General features: G+C 46.5%; 2 protein-coding genes and 1 long non-coding RNA gene across 3 annotated transcripts; 1 reads left to right on the forward strand and 2 right to left on the reverse strand.

Moving 5' to 3' along the window:
* The first annotated feature begins 1,418 nt into the window (after positions 1-1,418).
* On the forward strand, positions 1,419-15,655 carry MARS1 (methionyl-tRNA synthetase 1). The gene is given in 23 exon segments (XM_020990112.2): positions 1,419-1,616; positions 2,810-2,900; positions 3,098-3,176; positions 3,260-3,394; positions 3,484-3,559; positions 3,939-4,111; positions 4,310-4,422; positions 4,755-4,871; positions 5,250-5,453; positions 8,814-9,015; positions 9,286-9,360; positions 9,451-9,621; positions 10,040-10,135; positions 10,337-10,454; positions 12,320-12,533; positions 13,701-13,832; positions 13,932-14,036; positions 14,124-14,310; positions 14,877-14,948; positions 15,123-15,146; positions 15,256-15,339; positions 15,418-15,438; positions 15,440-15,655. Coding segments are annotated over 23 exon segments (2,724 nt in total). The 5' UTR covers positions 1,419-1,507; the 3' UTR covers positions 15,566-15,655.
* On the reverse strand, positions 15,593-18,431 carry DDIT3 (DNA damage inducible transcript 3). Its single transcript, XM_020990116.2, has 4 exons — positions 18,207-18,431; positions 16,803-16,850; positions 16,316-16,471; positions 15,593-16,135 (listed from the first exon to the last, which is right to left on the reverse strand). The coding sequence occupies exons 3-4, from the start codon at positions 16,451-16,453 to the stop codon at positions 15,761-15,763; spliced, it is 513 nt and encodes a 170-aa protein (XP_020845775.1). The 5' UTR covers positions 16,454-16,471; positions 16,803-16,850; positions 18,207-18,431; the 3' UTR covers positions 15,593-15,760.
* Positions 18,432-19,431: 1,000 nt separating this feature from the next.
* Positions 19,432-21,075, reverse strand: LOC110210978 (uncharacterized). Its single transcript, XR_013482675.1, has 2 exons — positions 19,838-21,075; positions 19,432-19,574 (listed from the first exon to the last, which is right to left on the reverse strand). It is a non-coding gene; the product is annotated as an uncharacterized LOC110210978 (long non-coding RNA).
* Between the last annotated feature and the right edge of the window lie 35 nt (positions 21,076-21,110).

The raw sequence follows: 21,110 nt of genomic DNA on the forward strand, positions 1-21,110 counted from the left end.
TTGTATTTAGTTAGTTTGTTTATCCATTTGGAACTTGCTGTGATTTATGGTATGAAATGGTAGCCTAAAGAAATTTTCTGATAGATTATCATTAACTTTCCCAAAAGTTCGTGTTAAATTCAAGTCTTTCCCCCAATATTTTGTTTCAGAACATAAAAGAACCACCCAACTTATAAAATAGGCTAAATTATGTTGTTGCAGGATTTGTCACTCTTCAAATACATGTAATTCATTGTTGAATTGTAGGTAACTTTTTTTGGCATTTTGATGTGTTATGTATGTGTTACTATTTCATTTAGCTATTATTATTATTATTATTACTAGTGTTGTATTGGTTTCCTCCTTACTTAAAGCAACCTTAAAGTGGTGCTTTGCATTACACATGTTGATGTACACTCCTAGGTGATTTTCAGGGAACCAAAATTTTTTGGCTTTAGGGAGAAATGTAACATTTGTTTTAAAAGCCTTTCTTGCAAAGACTATCTTTACTGTTACTGTCTCTTTAATTGGTAAGGAAGCTTGGAAAGTAATAGTTTTTAACTGTCATCCTATGAAAATTTTGTTTTGGCAGATTTTGGGGGAGACTAAGAAAAGAGAACTAATGGAGGTGGTTTCAGAGAAACTGAAAAAGACAGAGAGATATGAGAAAAGGGTGAAAAAAAATCCTTGAGAAGAGACTTTGCTTGGTATCCACAGTGAAGTATTATGGCGAAACTTTGTTCTCAGAAGTCAGCTTCAGTTTCAGTAATGGTTACAGGCGATTGTTCTTTTTCACAACTAAAATTTGGTAAATAGTTAATTATCTTTGTGTTATTATTTGTTACATTGTTAATGAAATACAGTCAACTTTTTTAAAAGAAGTTAGAGGTTTTGGTATATAGAGATATGAACCATTCTTATTGAGAAAGAGGTTTCTCCAGGTTATTAAGTGAATAAACGCTGGGACCGTAGGCGCAAAGTTAATGGATTGATCAATGAGAAAGATTGTAATTTAAATTGATTAATGAGAAAAGATCCAACCATACCCTTGAATTGCCTTAGAACTCGGGATGATAAAAATTAATAAGGTAAGGAATCAAGTAACAGTCTAAGCGAAAGGGACTTCCATAAATACTGTTACAAATGCTTGTGGCGTGCAGTTAAGTAGCTGCAGTGGCGTGCAGTTAAGTAGCTGCAATGGCGTGCCTCATGAGCGTACAAAGCCTCCGTCTTAGCTGGTTGACGATAGAGGCTTAAAGGTGGGAAAAACAGGCCAACCACGGAAGGAAACGGACTGCTCTAGCATCAGCCCTTGTTTCTATGGTTTCGCAGTAGTCGCTTCCGCTTCCTTTGCGGTGTATTGTGGGAGATACAGTCTCCGCTTAACTGGACAACCTGAGGCGCCGACGGATCGGAGACTTCACTTCCCAGAGTCCAGCGCGGCGGTTGACTAGCGGCGCTACAGAGGCAGGAGTGCGAAGGGCTGGCAAGCCGGTTCTTTTTGCATCGGCGGCTGCGGGGAGACAGAATGCGGCTTTTCGTGAGCGACGGATTCCCGGGAAACCTGCCTGTCCTGGCCGCGGCCTGGCGTGCAGGGGCCAGGGACAAGCTGCTCATCAGCACCGTGGGCCCCGAAGGTACCGGGGATGGGGTGCGAGAGTCCAGATTCTCTCCCCCCCGCCCCCGTTCTTGATCCCTCACCTCGGCTCGCCTTATCCCCACTCCGTGACCTCTCCCCTACCACCCCCTTCCCCATTTCCCCCAAATCCCCTTGTCAGCCCTCTCAGGACCCTCCCCTTGGTCCCTCTGCCACCAGCCTCCCATCCATTCCTTCTGCTGGGAGTCCTTTGATAATTGCTCCCATTCCCTTTTGTAGTGCTGATATGTTCTGCTCTTCCCACGGACTATTTTTTAAAACAAGGAAGAAAAGAAAGTTTTATTGGTGTTGAAAACTAATAAACCCAAAGCATTACTACTGCTTCTCAATTCCTCCCTTTCTCCTCCCCCTAGAGCCCACCACCTCCTCACCTCCTTCTCCCAGGCAGCTGGGTGTAGAGTCCTGAATTTGAATCCTGCCTTAGACATTTACTAACTGGGTGACTCTGGACAAAGTTTCCTAACCTCTCTGCCACAGTGTCCTTATCTTTAAAACGAGGTAGTTGGATTAAATGGCTGGCACCCAGAAGTACCTTCCAGCCCTAACTTTTAGGATTGCTGGCAGTTAGTCCTTTCACTTATACCTGAACTACCCAGTTATTCCTCTCACTTGTCTCCAGTCACTTGTAGTCTTCTTTTCCCGTCCTTATGAGTAATCTGTATCACGCCTTATTTTTCCAGGTGTAAAGATCATTAATTCCACAAGCGTTAAGTTTTACTTTCTGCCAGGGCGGGGAGGGAGGGGGTGTACTTTGCTAGGAGCTGAGGAGCTGTAAAGTTTAGATATGGCAAATTTCTCCCCTCCTGGAATGGGCAAGGGGAGAAGATGCAAAGGCAGATCACCATAAGTAAAATATGAAAGGGGTTATAGTTGTAAAACAATGTGCTGTGTGAGCTTTGGTGGTGAAGATCATTAGTGTTCTGGGGGATCAGAGAAGATCTCTCTCAGCTGTCCCCATTTCTCTTGGCTAAGTGTTCCTTAGGTCCTTAGTGACAATTCTTGGTCACTGCCACTCACCTTTCCCCACAGTAACCCTGCCTTGGGAGTTCTTAGCCGAACTTGTTCTCCATCCTTTTCCTTCCCATAGGGTTTGTATGTTTTAAGTGAGTCTTCATAGTTAGGGTTCAGTGGGTCTATTCTTATACCTGTTTGTTTCCATGTATCTCTTACCAGAGTGTGTGGTTCCATTCTTGACTCGGCCTAAACTTCCTGCCCTGAAACTAGACAGTGGTCACTACCTCTTTTCTACTACTGCAATTTGCAGGTCAGTTTTGGTTGGTGGAGGGAGGGGGAGGGAATGGGGATGGGAGAGGAGGAGACTGTGGGTGAAAGATTAAGTAATAAAGCCTGATGGCTTCTGTTCTCTGTGCCATTGTGGGAGGAAAGAGGATGGATCCATCATTGGCATAGACGGATGGAACCATCCCTGAACTCATAGCCCATCTCTTTCTTTTCTGACAGGTATTTCTTTTTGTTATCTGGTTGGGAACAAGATGACCTCACTAACCAGTGGCTGGAATGGGAGACAACAGAGTTACAGGTAGGAACTGTGGCCTGATGGGTGAGGAGGTCGAGGAGCCTTTTGTTCATAGTAATTTCATGTTCTTCCCCATCCTCCTGTAGCCTGTTCTTTCCATCGCCCTCTACAACTTGGTGGTCCGAGGAAAGAAGGGAGAGGATGTCCTTTCTCCTGTCCGAAGGGCGTTGATCCACATAGACCACAGCCTGAGTCGACGAAACTACCCTTTCCTTGCTGGGGTGAGTTGGGACTGAAGGTACAGGGAGGAAGAAGTTTTCTATGAAGAGCTAAGCTGTCAAACACGTACTTTTTTCTCTTCTTGCTAAAGGATTCAGAGTCTTTGGCTGATATCGTTCTGTGGGGAGCACTATACCCTTTGCTCCAGGATCCAACTTACCTTCCTGGTGAGAACCGTACTTATTTCTTCTTCTTCTTCTTCTTCTTTTTTTTTTTTGGCTAGGCAGTGGGGTTAAGTGACTTGCCCAGGGTCTCACAGCTAGTGAGTGTTATGTGTGTGAGGCCAGATTTGAACTCAGGTCCTCCTGACTCCAGGGCAAGTGCTCTATCCACTGTGCCACCTAGCTGCCCCAAGTACTTATTTCTTAGTCCTGCAGCCTCTGGGATTTGAGTATAGGAGGTAGGATGCCTACCAAGGGTGGAGTTTTGTTGGAGGATCCTGAGGGGAAGGGAAAGGAGCATGTAGCTTAGAAAAAAAACATTCCTTTTTGTCCATTCTAAGCTTCTGACTTCTTTTCCCCCTTTCTTTCCTACCCTGGTGCCCAGATGAACTTGCTGCCTTGCAGACCTGGTTCCGGACCCTGAGTGTCCAGGAACCATGCCAGCAGGCAGTTGAATCTGTGCTGAAAAATCAGGGGGCCTTGGCTCTCCGAGTGTATCTGCAAAAACAGCCACAGCCCAGTGTTCCCTTAGAGAGACCTGTCAGTAATGAGCCTGAGGTATGCAGTGGGAGGGAGGGAGACCTGTGGGGGATCCCCACATTTGATTGGGGAGCCTGAGGTGTATGGAGGTGGTTAGGAGATGGACTCTGCTAATGTTACTTACTTGGGGACATTATTGGGAGGAAAGAGGAAGGTTTCCCTTACCCTGCAATTGCTCTTACTTGGTGGGGCATGGGTGGGGTTCCCTGTCCACAGGAGGATGAGCTATCTGTTCACACGCTTTCTGAGGAGGAGATTGCCATGGCTGTAACAGCCTGGGAGCAAGGACGGGATGCTCTGCCTCCAGTTAGACCACGGCAGAATCCAGTGTGAGTAGGAACATGTATTTCCTTTGATCATTGTGGAGGGACCTTTGGGTAGATTAGTCCCTTAACCCCAATTGCCTCCCCCAAAACAAAACAAAAAACCTGTACTAAGGTTTTTGGGACACCCCATATAGCCTTTCGAGGGAGGTAGAAAGCACACACAGGAAAAAAAAATGCAGTATTATAAGTGTTCTTAATGTTTGTAAAGCAGCATGGAGTACCTCAGTGCTTTGTCTTCTAACCTGGCCCCTAGTCCCTTTGTCTTGAATCTAACCTTCCATCCAAACTGCCAAGTTGTCACCCTGACCTGTCTCCCCCCCACCCCATTTCACTAGGTTACCAGTGGCTGGAGAAAGGAATGTGCTCATCACCAGTGCCCTTCCCTATGTCAACAACGTCCCACATCTGGGCAACATCATTGGTTGTGTCCTTAGTGCTGACGTCTTTGCCAGGTGGATCAGGGTGAAAAAGACTGGAGTGTGGAAGCTAAAAGAGAATTCCTGGGGAATGGAGGATTGTTGGAGGGAGGGATGGGCTCTGAGGAAAAGCCACATGTCCTGGGGATAGAAGTGGGGGAAGGGCCTTGTGAATGACAGAGGTTGGAAGGCAAAATCCACCCTTAAGGAACAGGGGCTTAGAGAAGAGGCCTTGTAAAAGGATGGAGAACATATGCTGGTGAGGACTTTTTGTGATTGTATTCCCAGTGCCTAGAACCATTTCTTCTACACAGTCGGTTCTTAATAAATGTGCTTTTTTTGGATTGGAGCTAGTGGGGGCCAGGATTGGTGTAGGCATAGATTTTCCCTTTTGACCACCGCGTTGTCCTCAAGGTACTCTCGACTACGCCAGTGGAATACGTTGTACTTGTGTGGAACGGATGAGTATGGAACAGCAACAGAAACCAAAGCCATGGAGGAGGGCCTAACACCCCAGCAGATCTGTGACAAGTACCACACCATCCATGCCAGCATCTACCATTGGTTTAATATTTCCTTTGATTTCTTTGGTCGGACTACCACTCCACTTCAGACCAAGTAGGCTCACATGGTGGGGTGCATGGGGTGGGTGAGCTGACCAAGAAAATGAAAGGGTAACTGTTGACGGGGATAAGGCTGAGGGTCAGTCGAACTTCTGGAAACTTTGGGAAGTTGAGTAGTGGCACGTTACCTTCTTTTTTCTTTTTTTTTTAAATTAATTTGTTTTGAATTATCAACAATCACTTCCATAAGCTTTTGAGTTTTAAATTTTTCTCTCCCTCCCTCCCCAAGATGGCGCACAATCTGATATAGGCTATACATATACATTACTATTAAACATATTTTCACATTAGTGATGTTGTAAGTAAGAATTAGAACTAATAGGAAGAACCACCAGAAAGAGGAAACAAAACACAACAGAAGAAAAAAATAGCAAATAGTATGCTTTGATCTGCATTCAAACTCCGTAGTTCTTTCTTTGGATATGGATAGCTTTTTCCATCATGAGGCTTTTGGAGATGTCTTAGATCCTTGTATTGCTGAGAGGGGTTGTCAGTCATCACTCACTGTGGCTGTTACTGTGTACAACATTCTGCTGGTTCTGCTCACTTCACTCAGCATCAAACCATACAAGTCTTTCCAGGTTTATCTGAAGTCTACCTGTTCATCATTTCTTATAGCACAATAGTATTCTATTACATTCATATATCACGTTCACAGTTATTACTATCTGTGTCTTTCTTTCCATCCTTCCCCCCCTTTATGCTTTTCTTTCTCCTTTTCCCTTCTCACTAATATTTTGCTTTTGACCACTGCCTCCCTCAGTCCCACCTCCCTTCTATTAGCCCCCTCCCTTTTCTTTCCCCTTTTCCCTCCTACTACTTGTAGAGCATGTTAGATTTCTATGCCTAACTGATTATGTTATTCCCTTCTTGAGCCAAATCTGATGAGAGTAAGGTTCACACAGTGCTCATCTCCCTCCCTTCTTTCCCTCTGCTGTAATAGGTTTTTGTGCCTTTTCCTGTGATGTAATTTACCCTTGTCTGCCTCCTCTGTTCCTTTTCTCTCAGTACATTTTCTTAGATCAGATTAATTCACTTACTTGGATCCATTTAACCCATTTCATTAGATTTTTTTCATCACTACATCAAAGTCAACTTATACCCACCCCTGTTATGTATACCCCTTTAACATGGTGTAATAACAATACAGTTCTCAAGAGTTACAAGTGTCATCTTCCCTTGTAAGGATGTAAACAGTTTGCCCTTATTAATAACATTTTGTTCCTTTCTGTCCTGTTTACCTTTTTATGTCTCTCTTGAGTCTTCGTATTTGAAGATAAAATTTTCTGCTGAGCTGTGGTCTTTTTATCAGGAAGGTTTGAAAGTCCCCTATTTTGTTGAATATCCATCTCCTCCCCTGAAAGATCATGCTCATTTTCGCTGGGTTGTAATCATGTGATCTTTGGTTGTAATCCAAGCTCCTTTGTCTTACGGAATATCATATTCCACCCCCTATGGTCTTTTAATGTAGAAGTTGCAAGGTCCTGTGTAATCCTGACTGTGGTTCCATGATATTTAAATTGTTTCTTTCTGGCTGCTTGCAGTATTTTAATTTTGGAATTTGGCTACTATATTCCTTGGTGTTTTCAATTTGGGATCTCTTTCAGGAGGTGATTGGTGGATTCTTTCTATGGCTATTTTACCCTCTAGTTCTAGGACAGGGCAGTTTTCTTTTATGATTTCCTGGAAGATACTGTCCAGGTTCTTTTTTTCATCGTGATTTTCAGGTAGACCAGTAATTTTTAAATTGTCCTCCTGGATCTGTTTTCCAGGTCAGTTTTACCAATGAGGTATTTTATGTTTTCATCTATTTTTTTCATTCTTTTGTTTTTGTTTGACTGATTCTTGCTCTCTCATAGTCATTAGCTTCCATTTGCCCAATTCTGATTTTTAACAAATTGTTTTTTTCTATTAGATTTTGTACCTCCTTCCCCATTTGGCCAATTGTATTTTTTAAGGACTTGTTTTCTTCAGTGTACTTTTTTTCCAGTTGGCCAACTGTATTTTTTAGGGACTTGTTTTCTTCAGTGTACTTTTTTTCCGGTTGGCCATCTGGCCATTTTTAAGGACTTGTTTTCTACAGTTAATTTTTGTCCTTCCTTTTCCAAGCTATTGACTCTTGCATACCTCTTATTTCTTTTCCAATTTTTTCTTCTACCTCTCTCATTTGACTTTTAAAATCCTTCTTGAGCTCTTCTAAGAAGGCTTTTTGGGCTTCAGACCAGTTCATATTCCCTTTTGAGGTTCCAGATGTGGGTTTGTTGACAGTGTTGTCCTCTTCAGAATTTCTGCCTTGATCTTCACTCTTCTTGTAATATGAGTCTATAGTACGTTTCTTTTTACTCATGGTGTTTCCTTATTCCCTGGCCTTTAAAGAGATTGGGCTCTCCTGCTGGGGAGCAGAGGGCACTGACCCAAGCTTCTTGTGTTGGGAGCCTAGGGCCTGGTTGATGGCTTTGTGTGCTGGGGCCTCCATGTTGGTGGTTGGACGCTGTAGGATTCTGGCAGCTTACCTGGTGTTGGGCTGGAATCAGCAACACTGGTAATCTAGGGGTAGGATTGGGTAGTGTGGCTCCTGGAGATTTCCTGCTCACCCAGGCCTTTCCTTCTTTTTGCTTTCTTCAGCTCCTTTCAGATGGATGTTGTAGGGCATTTATCCACCTGGGGCCCCTTGGAGCGCTGCTTCCCTTAGTTTTTCAGAGGCACTGGGAGAGCTTGTTGCTGTAGAATGCTGAGGCTCCTGGTGGTTTTCTGAGCTGGTTTCCACCAGTTCCCCTGCCCTCAATGAGGCTCTTGGGGGTCCAGGTGTTGGTGTTTGCCTGTCCACCACCTGGGCTTCAGGGTCTCTTCCTGGTATTACCTTCTTTATTTCAAATATATTTTTATGTATTTCTTTAAGTACGTAAAAACATTTTTTTTTTGGTGAGGCAGTGGGGTTAAGTGACTTGCACAGGGTCACACAGCTAGTGAGTATCATGTCTCTGAGGCTGTATTTGAACTCAGGTCCTCCTGACTCCAGGGCCAGTGCTCTATCCACTGAGTCACCTAGCTGCCCCCGAGGCAGTTTCTGAACTCTTACTGACAACCTTGTTGGTTGAGGGGATTGCCAACAAAAATGCAAACTCTTTAAAGCTTATGGAAGGAAGAGGTTATCATCAAAGATTATGATGGCATTTGGGGGAGTGACCCAAAATGGGCTGACATCTCTCAAGGCTACTTGGAAGAAGTGAACAGAAAGGAAGCTGAAGCCTTTCTGGGCCCACTGGCCTTTTTGGTTTGTTTGTTTAAGAGCCTGAGGAGGCCCTGTTCTGATTTTGCCTCGGTTCCTCTGATCTTCCCTGTGCATCCCCTCCAGGATCACCCAAGACATCTTTCAGAGGCTGCTGTCAAGGGGCTTCTTGCTCAAGGACACAGTGGAGCAGCTTCGGTGTGAGCAGTGCTCTCGCTTCCTTGCTGACCGATTTGTGGAGGGCATATGCCCTTTCTGTGGTTATGAGGAAGCCCGTGGTGACCAGTGTGACAAATGTGGCAAGCTCATCAATGCCATTGAGCTGAAGGTGAGAAAGGGCCCAAGATATACATAGGGGGTCCTTGTTCTCCCTGAGCTCCCTGTCTGATAACTCTCTAGCTAGCATTCAGTGCCTCCCCCTCTTCCCATCTCCACCTTGGCCTTGGTCTTGTTGTTTACCTGCTAAATCTTGCTCCTGCCAATACCTCTCTGCCTTCTCTTTCAAGGGTTGCTCAGTATGGGATCAGCTCAGGTGGATAGAGCCCCTAATTTGTTTTATACCTTCATGATTTTCTCCCTGTTTTTTCTCTCCTTACAGAATCCTAAGTGTAAGATTTGCCGGGAATCCCCTGTGGTGAAATCTTCCCAGCACTTGTTCCTGGACCTACCTAAGGTAAATTCTCCCATTTTTTCCTGTTACCCCATTGATTTGTATGCTTTTTTTCTACTCACGCTGTTTTCTTTTTCATTCTTTCTCGTCCAGCTGGAGAATCGTCTGGAGGAGTGGTTGAGCAGGACGCTAGCTGGCAGTGACTGGACACCCAATGCTCGATTCATCACACGTTCGTGGCTCCGGGATGGGCTCAAACCACGATGTATAACGCGTGACCTCAAATGGGGTACCCCTGTACCCTTAGAAGGCTTCCAGGACAAGGTCAAAAGCTTGACAAAATTTCCTACTCCCCCCAACTAAACTGGCTCTGAAGCCCTGTGCCCTGGGATTGGCTCTGGCCCAGTAGGATTGAGTTTATTGGAAATTAACATTGTTTCAGTAGGTGGAGGCTGGGTTGTTGAGTCTTGACTGTCAGTTACCATTCTTTGTTTTTTTGTCGTTGTTGTTTTTGGTGAGGCCATCAGGGTTAAGTGACTTTCCCAGGGTCACACAGCTAGTAAATGTCAAGTGTCTGAGGTCACATTTGAACTCGGGTCCTCCTGACTCCAAGGCCAGAGCTCTATCCACTGTACCACTTAGCTGTCCCAAGTCAGTTACCATTCTTATCCTCCTGATCTCCTTTCACCTCATTCTGCTCCGTCTTCATCCTAACATATGTCTCTTTCATCTGATTGCCCAGGTGTTTTATGTTTGGTTTGATGCTACAATTGGCTATCTGTCCATCGCTGCTAACTATACTGACCAGTGGGAACGATGGTGGAAGAATCCAGAACAGGTAAACTGTACTAGAGCCTAATGTTCTGGGGGTGGGTGTTTGGAGAATGAGAATATACAGAGAGAGAGAGAGAGAGAGAGAAAGAGAAAGTGTGTGTGTGTGTGTGTGTGTGTGTGTGTGTGTGTGTGTTAAGGGGGGTCTCTGCCCTCCTCCTGAATGTCTGATCGCATTGAGATTTCTCTCCTTACTCAAACTGCCCAGGTGGAGCTCTACCAGTTCATGGCCAAAGACAATGTCCCTTTCCACAGTGTTGTCTTCCCTTGCTCAGCCCTTGGAGCCGAAGACAACTATACCCTGGTCAGCCACCTCATTGCCACAGGTGCCCTGAGTGATGGGGTAGGGGTAGGAGTAAGTGTGGGATTTTGAAAGACGGTGGGAAGATGAAGTCAGTGACCGGGCCATCTAGGTGTTGTTTTTGGAGGGGCGGTCGAATTTATGCCGAGGAGAAAAGAAATAGGAAGTTCCAGAGAATTGAAGGAGATGGGCTTCGGGCAGGGGCAGGTAGGAGAATAAAGGTACCCTTTTCCCAATGGAAAGGTCTGCTCAGCAGAACCAGGGCAGGTTTTGCCTGACTTGCTTAGTCTGTGGAGGTGTGGTATGAAGAATTATCTCTTTTCTTACCATGGCTAGAAGTTGTATATAGAAAAGCTTATTTTAAAAACATTTGTCTAAACAATTATATTTTGCTTTTAAAAATTAAATTTCTACCCCCAAAACCCCATATTTTAAAAATTAATCTGTCTTCTACTATCTTTGCTCACCACCCCCATCCCAGCAAGTTTTTTTAAAACCCAGAACAAATCCCTTAGCACATATTTACAATACATATTTACATACATATCTGAAAATCTGCCTCTTCCCTCTCTATCAGATATGAAGTGTTTTATTTTCATTCTTTTGTCTGCCTTCTAAAGTCTTCCAAAGTTGCTTTTCTCTGTAAGTTATTATCATTGTACACATTGTTCTCCTAGTTGTAAGCTCACTTTGCTCTGCCTCAATTCACTTATAGGTCTTCTCAGTTTCCTATCCATTTCACCTTTTATGATTGTTGATAATTTAGATTTCTCCCTTTGAAAACTGCCTGTTCATATCCTTTGATCATTTATCTATTGGGGTTCTTAGTTTTATAAATTCGAATGAGTTCCATGTATGTGTGTCTTGGAAATGAGACCTATGGAGAAAATCATTGGGTTTTTTTATAATTAGAGAAAATCGCACAGATTTTCTTGGTTACCCTTTTTTCCCCCTGATTTTTATATTAGATCTGTTTATGCAAAAACTTTTAAAATTTTATGTAAAGTTAAGAAAACTGTGCATTTTATTTTGTGCGATCGATCCTCTCTCCCACTAGTGTGGTCATGAACTCTTAGCCGTTCTTTGCTCCTCCAATTTGATTACAATGTGTCTTTAATATCTAAGTCCTAATTCCTTTGGAAAATCTCTTAGCCTATGGTATGAGGTGTGTCCTATTGCTTTCCAGTTTTCCTAGCACTTTTTGTCAGTGAGTCCTTTCCCCAGCAATTGAGGTCTTAGGTGTTTATCAAACGCTACACTGTGTCTCTTTTCTTCTGTATATTGTATACATAATATGTTCCAGTGATCAGCCTCTTTTTTGTTTAAACCAGTACCAAATCATTTGTATATTTACTTCTTGGTAGTACAGTTTGATATCTGGTACTGAGGAACTACCTTCCTTTACACTTTTTTCCCCCTCATTATTACCCTTGAAATTCTTGGCCTTTCATTTCTCCACTTAAATTTTGTTATTCTTTTAGCTTCATAGACTGTTCTTTTAGGAGTTTGGTATAGCACTGAATAAAATAAGTTAATGTAGGTCATATTGTCATTTTTGTTATATTGGCTCCACCAACCCATGAGCAATTCATGTTTCTCCAACTTTTTAGGTCTGACTTTATCTGCAAAGAATGTTTTATAGTTAGATTCTTATAGTCCCTGGGTGAATCTCGGAAGACAAGATGTGTATATAATGTACGTGTGTTATGAATAATCAGTTAGATTTCCCGGTGTGGGAGAGGGGAGAAACTGATGTCTAGTATTATGGGGAAATGGGTGGAATTTTGCTAATGTGGGAATACCATGTTTGGTGTATACAACGGGGTGCTGAGCTTGTGCTGGTAAAAAGGGAGGAAGAGACTTATCCTGATTTTTTCCCTCCCTGTCTAGAATACCTGAACTATGAGGATGGGAAGTTTTCTAAGAGCCGAGGTGTGGGGGTGTTTGGGGACATGGCCCAAAACACGGGCATCCCTTCTGACATCTGGCGCTTCTACCTGCTTTATGTTCGGCCTGAAAGCCAGGACAGTTCTTTTTCCTGGAGTGACCTGATGCTTAAGAATAATTCTGAATTGCTTAACAACTTGGGCAACTTTGTCAACAGGTGAAACTTAATGTGGGAAAATATAGTCTAGGGGGTAGTTGGGGGCAGAATTTTGTTCTGTGGCTTCCTTGTTTCCTGGGAGGAGAGGTGTGGTGGGGGAAATTTAGCTTCCTTCTTTTGGGAAGGGTTGGAGGGTAAGGAAACTTATGGAGGCCACGTGAAGCAGTTGAAAGAGCCGAGGAGGAATATGTAGGTTTGGGAGTATGGTTAGAAAGTTGTGTGTGGTTAGGAGATGGGGATGTGATGGGGGGAGGGGGGAAGAGAAACTTCAACTGCAGGCTCTCTCCCTCTTTGATAAATGGACGTGTAAATTAAAAGTTGGTTGAAAATGGACTTATGTGAAATAAATCCTCTTCTACTGATTTTATGAACCTATAAATATCTTTACAAATATCTTCTCCCACAGGGAAAAAATATAATAGAGGTAACTTTTTCCTTGAGAAAGTTTTAAGAATGGTGGCTGTGAAGAAGAGGAATGTGCTTCTGTGAAACTTTTATTACTTTGTAGCAATTTTGGTGCCTCATGATCTCTTCCCCAGTTTCATACGCCTCCCTATCCCTTGGCCTGGGCCATAGGAATGTGTCCCATGGATGAGAATCTTCTTAACTACTTGGGTAGTTAATTGGGAAACTAGCAGTCTCGGACAGGAAACTAGTTCTGTCTACTGCTCGATTTTTTTTCCTGTGTTTTCAATGTCTGAAAATAACATAGGTTATAATATCATCAGTCAATAATTCCAAACTTGATAGTGTCTATAAAATTAGCACTTAATCTATTTTTTCAGTTATTTTAGTGATGAAATTTTATAAAAAATAAATCAAATGACCACTGCACGTACATTGAATACCCATTGTGTGGAGCAGAGGCTTACACTGGGGGAGATAGAAAGAAAAGCATAGCCTCTGCCTTGGGGAGCTGAATCTCCCATAGGAGGGATGGGAGAGAAACAGAAGAAACACACTAAGACACATACCTAGAGTACCCAGTTGGACTAGATAACCTCTTAAGATTCTATGACACAGAACTGAAAGTATCAATTACATGAATGCTGAGGAAGTGTGGGGTAATGGAAATGGGAATGATGTTAGGGCTGGGGAGGTTTTGTTGGCTGAATTCTGGCAGGTAGGTCTAGATACAACTTGCTTCCCTTTTTCCTTTCCCCCCAGAGCTGGGATGTTTGTGTGCAAGTTTTTTGGGGGCTGTGTGCCTAAGATGACGCTAACTCCGGATGACCAGCGACTACTTGCCCATGTCACGTTGGAGCTACGACAATACCACCAACTGCTGGAGAAGGTCCGGTGAGTACTCTAATTTCGCTTTCCCTCCAAAGATTTTCTGGAATGGAGAAGCCCTCTTCTCATTCCTCCTAGGTCTAACCTTGGGCTATTCCCTCATAGGATTAGAGATGCCCTTCGGTGTATCCTTACCATCTCACGGCATGGCAACCAGTACATTCAAGTGAATGAGCCCTGGAAGCGAATCAAGGGCAATGAGGCTGATAGGTAAAGAGATGTGGGTGGATCTTCACGTTCAGAGGAGGCTCTAGATATCTGTAAGCCCCTGAGTAACACCTTCTCCACCCTTCACAGGCTCCATGCCGGCACAGTGACAGGTGTGGCAGTAAATATGGCTGCCCTCCTCTCCATCATGATGCAGCCATACATGCCTACGGTCAGCACCACTATCCAGTCCCAGCTGCAGCTCCCACCTGCAGCCTGTGCTGTCTTGCCTACCGACTTCCCATGCTTCCTGCCTGCCGGGCACCAGATTGGTATAGTAGGTTGTCTTCCAGTTATACAAACCATTTCAGAAATTCTGTTCTCCTTGAAGCCTTTGCTGAAAAGGAAGAGCTGACATTGCCCTTCCTTTCCACCCAAGCTCTCATTTTAGGCAGGGAGTTCCCAAGTCTTCTGATTTTCATCCTCAGTTTTGCATTTAAGGTTGATGTGTTTCATTCTGCAATCTATCTTGTCTTTCACTGTCATCCTTAAAATGGAACATAAAGAATGCTGTTTATTAGATTCATGTAAGCCTGATTTGGTCTGGTGCTAGCCCTATAATATTTGTTATCTGAGAGATCCTGGGAGTTGTTCTTTATGATATTATTAGTATGCCAGCACTATCTCCTGCTTTCCTTCTTCTGAAGCCTATTTATACTTTGGCCTTTACACTCTCTTAGGTTAGAGTTCTATGTATCATCTTCTCTAAAAGGTATAAGTCTTTATTCCCTATTCGAGTTTTATTTCCTCTAAAACTCCTTCAAAGCTTCCTTTCAAGGATGGCAGGTATCAAAGCTGTCATTTCTTTTATCCAGCTGGGCTTAACCTTCTCTTTCCTCACAGGTTAGTCCCTTGTTCCAGAAGCTAGAAAACGACCAAATTGAAAGCCTGAGAAAGCGCTTTGGAGGGGGCCAGGTAAAGGAGGAGGGAGGGCAGCTGTGCTCATTTGCCCCTGGTAAAGTTGCCCCTTGTCAAGACTTTCTACCATTCAGTCTGCAAACAGCTTTCTTCCTCTTCCTCCTCCTCCCGCCTTTGTTCCTTTTCATCCTATTAGTACCTTACCTGTAGCTTCTCTTTTTCCTGTCTTAGCTAGAAGACTCCTTGGAGTTGAAGGTAATCACTCTCCCTGTTGTGCTGTTAAAGGGATAATTGCAAGCATGTTTCTGTGTGGGGAGGGAGAATTTATGCATGGGGTAAAAATAATCCCCTTATTCCTTCTGAGGCCAAAGTTTCCAAGGCAGAAGCCTCCACAGAACAAGCAGATCCTGAGCAGATCAAGCTGCTAATGGATGCAGTGACAACACAGGTGGGTTCAGGGAAGAGGGAGGGAGCTGGCACTGGGGCTGTACCCACTCCTCCTCATCCTCCCTTTCTGTAACCTCAGGGCAATGTTGTCCGAGAGTTCGAAAGCCCAGAAGGCAGACAAAGCCCAGGTGGCGGCTGAGGTGGCTAAACTGCTGGAACTAAAACAACAGCTGGCACTGGCTGAAGGGAAGCCTCCAGAGCCTTCGAAGGGCAAGAAGAAGAAATGAAAAGGAAAGCCCGAGACACCATCTGAGTGCGATTGAATAAAAATCATTTTAATGCAGTGGGTCAGAGATAATAAATATAACATCTATATACATGGTGTGGGACCTTCCCTTCGGAGTGTGTGTGGATGCTGGTTGGCACTTGGGGAAGGGGACATATTGGATAGCAGAGTTAAAAGGCCTTCAAGTCTCAGCCATTCATGACCGGGGCAGGCTGACCATGTGGTCAATCAGGGCCTGGCGTGTCGTGTCTACCTCCTTGGTCAGTCGTTCGATCTCTCTCTTCAGTCGCTCATTTTCTGCAGCCAGATGGGCCACCTTTCGTTCATTCTCCTGTTCCTTTTCTTTCACGCTTTGCTTTCGACCTCGAGCAGGGGACTGCTCACTGTGCCTCCGTTTCCTATTTCTTCCTCGTTCTCCCTGCTCCTCCTCTTCTTCCTGGGCCAGTGAGCTCTGGCTGGACTCTGGAGAGCAAGGGCTCTGGCCACTGCTTATGATTCTCCCTGGCCCAGGCTCCTCAGCTAGCCAGACCAGGGAGGCAGGGTCAAGGGTAGTAAAACTTTTCAGTTCTTCCTACAAGGAAAAAAAAGATGGTGTGACACCAGAAAGGATCCTCACCTTAAGCTGCAGTGCCTAGTAGCTGTGTGACCTGGGGCTAGTCATTTTCTTCATCTGTAAAATGGGTATGACAAATAGGGAATAATACTCCCTACCTTAGGGTTTTAGCAGAGAAATTACTTTTGTAAACTTTACCTGTTCTGTTTCAGGGGGTTGGGCATATGTTCCTCCATTCTCTTCAGAGGACAGCACCTCTTGCAGGTCCTCATACCAGGCCTCTAGCTCCCAGCTAGACAGCGTCCCAAAGGAGAAGGGCAGTGGTTCAGCTGCCATCTCTGGTTAGATCGGACTCTGGGGAAAGAGTATTGGCAGTGAGGATGCTTCACAAAACAAGCTGGAAAACTCCTTCCTGATAATACCTTGACATTTGTATAGAATTTATGGAAGAATATGGGTTTACATTTCAGGGCCACTTGTCATTTATGCTACTCTTACCCTAATCGAGCTGCCCCCCAAATAAAAGCTGGTGAAGGGTCATAAAAAAGAATAGTGAATCAGACAACTTATGAGGACTGGGCCAGGGGAAATAAATCTATACCAAATCCTTAAAGATGCTCTGGCATCTTTAAGGATCACCATGGAGATTCTCAAAGATTAGAGGGAAAGGCCTGCTCAAATTTACCTGCTCTCAGGTATGGTGATGTATGAAGATAGACTTTCTTCTGGAACACTGTAGAAGGTAGAGAAAAAAAGAGTTAGTTCATTTGAAAGACTGTTCCTCTACTTTCCTTCCTTCTCAGTCTGGAAGTTGTCTGAGAGCTATGCTGATCAGTTAGAGTCCTCCTCCAAGGTGTGTGTGGGTACTGGTCAAAGAAGAGCCCAATTCTCTTTATTTTTAGTTGCTGACATTTGTCATCCTTATTGCATAATTGAAAAAGTCCCAGGCAAACCACAGCCTTCTTAATATCCAAATTAGGCCACAATTAATTGCTGGAGAAGGGACTGGATTGGCACTTTCCTGATTCTGTGTCCCCTTGACAAGGCAGGGACAGCTGCAGCCCAGAGGTGGCAAGCAGCAGCAGCAGCAGCTTCAGGAATCCCTGGAGGCTGGAGATGCAATACCACCCCCAGTATTTCTCTGCTGGGCTGTCAATTCCCCATGGGACTCTCCCTTGCCTTCCTGCATACAGGACAGCGCTTTCATCAGCAGTCAGGCTCCAGGCCAGAGGGCTCCAGAGTCAGGAAGGGGGCTGGCCTGATGCAATGGTTACATACGGCTGCTTGGAAAGGGACACAGGATAGGAGGATGCAAGAAAAATTCAGTCTGCCAGAAATGCAGCATACCAAGTATTACATTCAGATTGCCCCAAACTGGAGAGATAACTGCTACATTAATAAAGCTTCCAGGCTAGGGTAAGAGGAAATCACTCCCCTCTCGGGCTTCCTCGTCCTTACTATTTTCTAAGTGATCCTTATTTGTAAAGTTCTCCCTGCTGACTGGAGATGTTAATCACAGGGCCCAAGAGCACAAATCAACAGAATAAACAGAGCCCAGATTCTTGCTAGCAGACCAGGCAGGAGAGAACGGGTGAGCTACGCTGTAGCCCAAATCCCAAGTTATTCAGGCTTGGATAACAGCAGGGGGGAGGGCTCCTGACACCTCTCTCACTGTGATTGGGCGAGTGGTGACCGTGCTCGCCTCAGAGGTCAGTATCCTCCCCTCTGGCGGGCCAAGCTCACCTTCTTGCCCGCCCGAGCCATCACCCTGGTACCCGAAGAGAGCAGAATCCCACAGACTCAGTTATCCTTGTCAGACTGGGTGGAGCGAGGGGTTGTCCTTCCAAAGAAGGAGGAGGGGCATAAATCCTTCCCTATACTGGACAAGAGGAGCCCACACCTTTTTTGGGGGGCGATGCGCTCCACAGTACCCTGAATTTATTAGGCTCTTAGGCTAATAAGGTTATAAAAGACCCCATAAAAGAAGATCACTTTTTGGGGCGCAGCCCCTGGTGTAGGGGGTGGAGTCCCTAATTTGGGGAGGGCAATAAGTGACACGGGAGGGGAGAAGACAGGGACTGGCACTCGCCTCTCTCCTCGGGTCCCGGCTCTGGTTCTGGCTTTGCTGCTGCCACCAGATCATCTTCATCATCATCTATCCTTTGCCTTGTACTCAAGCGTCTGACCTCGGCAAGGCCTCGGGTCCAAACCTTTTAAAACAGCCCTGCCCTCCTCCCCGGGGGTGGGCGGGGTGTCGAGTCACCACCCAATAGGCAAGGGGCACGCCAGCTTCGGCCCCGCCCCGCCCCCTGCGGTCCACCATTCAGGAGCTCCTAGGTCCCCCCTCCGCAGCCCCACTCCATGCGGGGATAGAAGTTGCGTTGTACCCGGAAGTGGCTTCGGGTCACGAGGCTCTGGGGAGATGGATGAGTCATGGGAGTGCGCGCGCGCGAGCGCGCGCAAGCAAGAGCAGGGAGGAGAAGAGGGGAGCGCAGGGAAAGGGAAGAGGGGTGTGGGGCCAGGAGAGGGAGGGAGAGGGAGTAAGCAAGGAAAGGAGGGCGGAGATGATGCAATGTTTGGCAACCGGTGTCTGCGCGCGCGCACGCGCACGGGCTGTGGAGGGCGGTAGGAGGCGGGGGCCCGGGCGGCCTGGAGCCGTGGGCGCCCAACTGCCAGGAGCCGCCAACCGCCCCACCCTGGGCCCAGCGAATGCCCCGGCGTGGCAGGGGGCCTTCCCGGCCTCCGCCGCCTCAACCAGCGGGGGCCACTTGGGGCAGAGAGAGACCTGGACGCGCTCCAGCCCCAAATCTCTCCTTTCACCACTCTTGGCCTCCTTTTGCTCATCTGTAAAATGGGTTGGGGGGGCAGGGAGAGGGCTGACTGGGTGATGTCAAAGAATCCCAGCTCTGATTCCCAGGGCTGTCATGGTTTTCTGTCTCTCACCACAGAGTGACCTATCCTTCCCACTGCACACACCCTCCCCCACCCCCAACAAAAGCAAAAGGTCTTTAACTTTCACTCTTGGGGTCATGCAAGCTTCCTCCAAGAAGGCCCTTCTGAGGGTGCAGCACCCCAAGATTTCTGCCTCTAACCCAGAGGACTCGGACCGTCGCTGTCCTTTTGGACTTCCCTCCCCATGGAGCACAGGGACTCGAGGCCAGGCTGTGTGTGATGGAAAACAAATGCATCCTTCAGCAGATTATTAAACGTGCTTATGCAGGAGAGAAAGATAAATAAGCAGTTTATAGTCCAGTAAGTAGTAAGTAACGACTCCGGGAAGTTGTAGGGCACAGTGATTTTTGCACACCAGTGGGTTGAGCACCTATAATAAATGTTTATTGAAATGAATTTTTAAAGTGCTTTAATTCAACATAACATTAAATGTCTGCTGAGTGCGAAGTACTCCTAGGCTCTTGGGGAGATGAGATGTGGTCCCTTTGCTCATAGAGCTTACTATCTATGAAGAGAATGAGATATAAACACAGATACAAAAATAATACACGTTATTCTATATAAAAAATAAAAAACACATGATAAATGCATGAAGTTCATCCTTCCACGAAGAAGAGTGCTAAAATCAGCAAAGCCTTCCTGCAGTTAAAAGATGTGTTGGGAGTCCAGCAAGTGAAGAGGAGAAGCAATGAATATTTCAGGAACATTACAAGCCCTTTGGATTATGGGGGGGGCGCCCAGTAATGGAATATAAGGGGGCTTAATTACCTTCATTAATACTCCTTGAAGTGAAAAGGATGGAAAAAAGGTAGTGATGCCAGATTATGGAGTGCCTTTAATGCCAATATCTTTTTTTCAGGAATAAGGATATTTGAAAAAAAAAGTGATGCGGACATATGTATGCACGAGGGAGATTATGAGGGACGGTCTATATGAAGGATGGACTGGGTGTGAGAGCAATGCCAATCACTAGCCACGTCACTTAAGCTCTGGTGCCTCAGTTTTCTCATCTGCAAAAGGAGGAGAATGAGAATGCCGCCAATCAAAAGGCGCTAGTGGGGCACTAGACAAAGAGCGAAGATCTGACTCGCGCCCTCCTTGAAGCGGAGGCCGCGTGTTCCTGATGTGACATGGCCGAAGCTGTCAGAAGGGCAAATGACAGGTGTGCTGTGATAAGCCTGGGGACCTGTTACCTCTCGGTCAGCCGAGGATCTGGCCTTAGGAGACATGCTGAGCTTCTGTCATCCCCGCAGAGGCAGTGCGCCCTGGGTCGATGACAGGCGGAGGGAGGTCCTGGGGGACTGGGGGATAAAGAGCTGCCCAACGCCCTCCTTTTAGGGATCAGGAAAGGGAGGATCAGAGAAGGTTGCGTGACTGGCTCTAGGTCGCCCCGGTGGAGAAAGTGGCCAAGTTGGGATTCGCACTCGGGTCCTCGGACTCCTGGCCCAGCCTGTACCGCGCCTCGTCTTTGGGAAGGCACTGGGGGTTTCCGCAATCCCGCTCTCCTTGGCCGTCCGGGGCTCGGTCTTGGGGCGGGCCGGGAGAGGTCATTGGTGGACCGGGAATTAGCTCAGATCCCCGCGGGGAGGAGGGACGGGTTTGTTCCCTGGGGGATTGATCGGGGGAGGGGGGAGGGCGGTGCAGGCGCGTGTCCGCATGCGCACTGCGGACCCTCCCGTTGGTTCTTCGCGGTCCGCGGGGTGGGGGGCCTGACCCCGCCCCTCTCCCGTCCGGGCGGCGGCGGCGGCGGCGGCGGCGGCGGCGGCGGCGGAGCGGCGACCCGCGCGGGGCCTTCTGGGAACGGAATCCCCAGGGCTGCCCCTGGCCCCTATGGCGCATGCGCGGGAGGCCGCTCGGTGATCCGCGGCAGCGGCGGTGCTTCCTGCTAGGACTGGCCGGAGGCTCGGGCTACACCGACCCCTTACCCCCACCCCCTTACACTCACCCACCGGGCCGCGACTGCGCAGGGCGGGGCCGGCCGGCACTATGGGCCGCGGTGAGTGCGGGGGCCCGGCCCCCCGCCCCTCCCCCTCCTGCCCCC

The sequence above is a fragment of the Phascolarctos cinereus genome, unplaced genomic scaffold, assembly GCF_003287225.1.
Source record: "Phascolarctos cinereus isolate Bilbo 61053 unplaced genomic scaffold, phaCin_HiC Scaffold_1;HRSCAF=81, whole genome shotgun sequence".
Lineage (NCBI taxonomy): Eukaryota > Metazoa > Chordata > Mammalia > Diprotodontia > Phascolarctidae > Phascolarctos > Phascolarctos cinereus.

Excerpts from the sequence above, each read along its gene's own strand:
- DDIT3 (XM_020990116.2), bottom strand. The coding sequence starts at position 16,453 with ATGGCAGCTGAACCACTGCCCTTCTCCTTTGGGACGCTGTCTAGCTGG. Across the intron at positions 16,136-16,315 it reads AACCCCCTGAAACAGAACAG|GAAGAACTGAAAAGTTTTAC; the intron begins GTAAAGTTTACA and ends TTTTCCTTGTAG.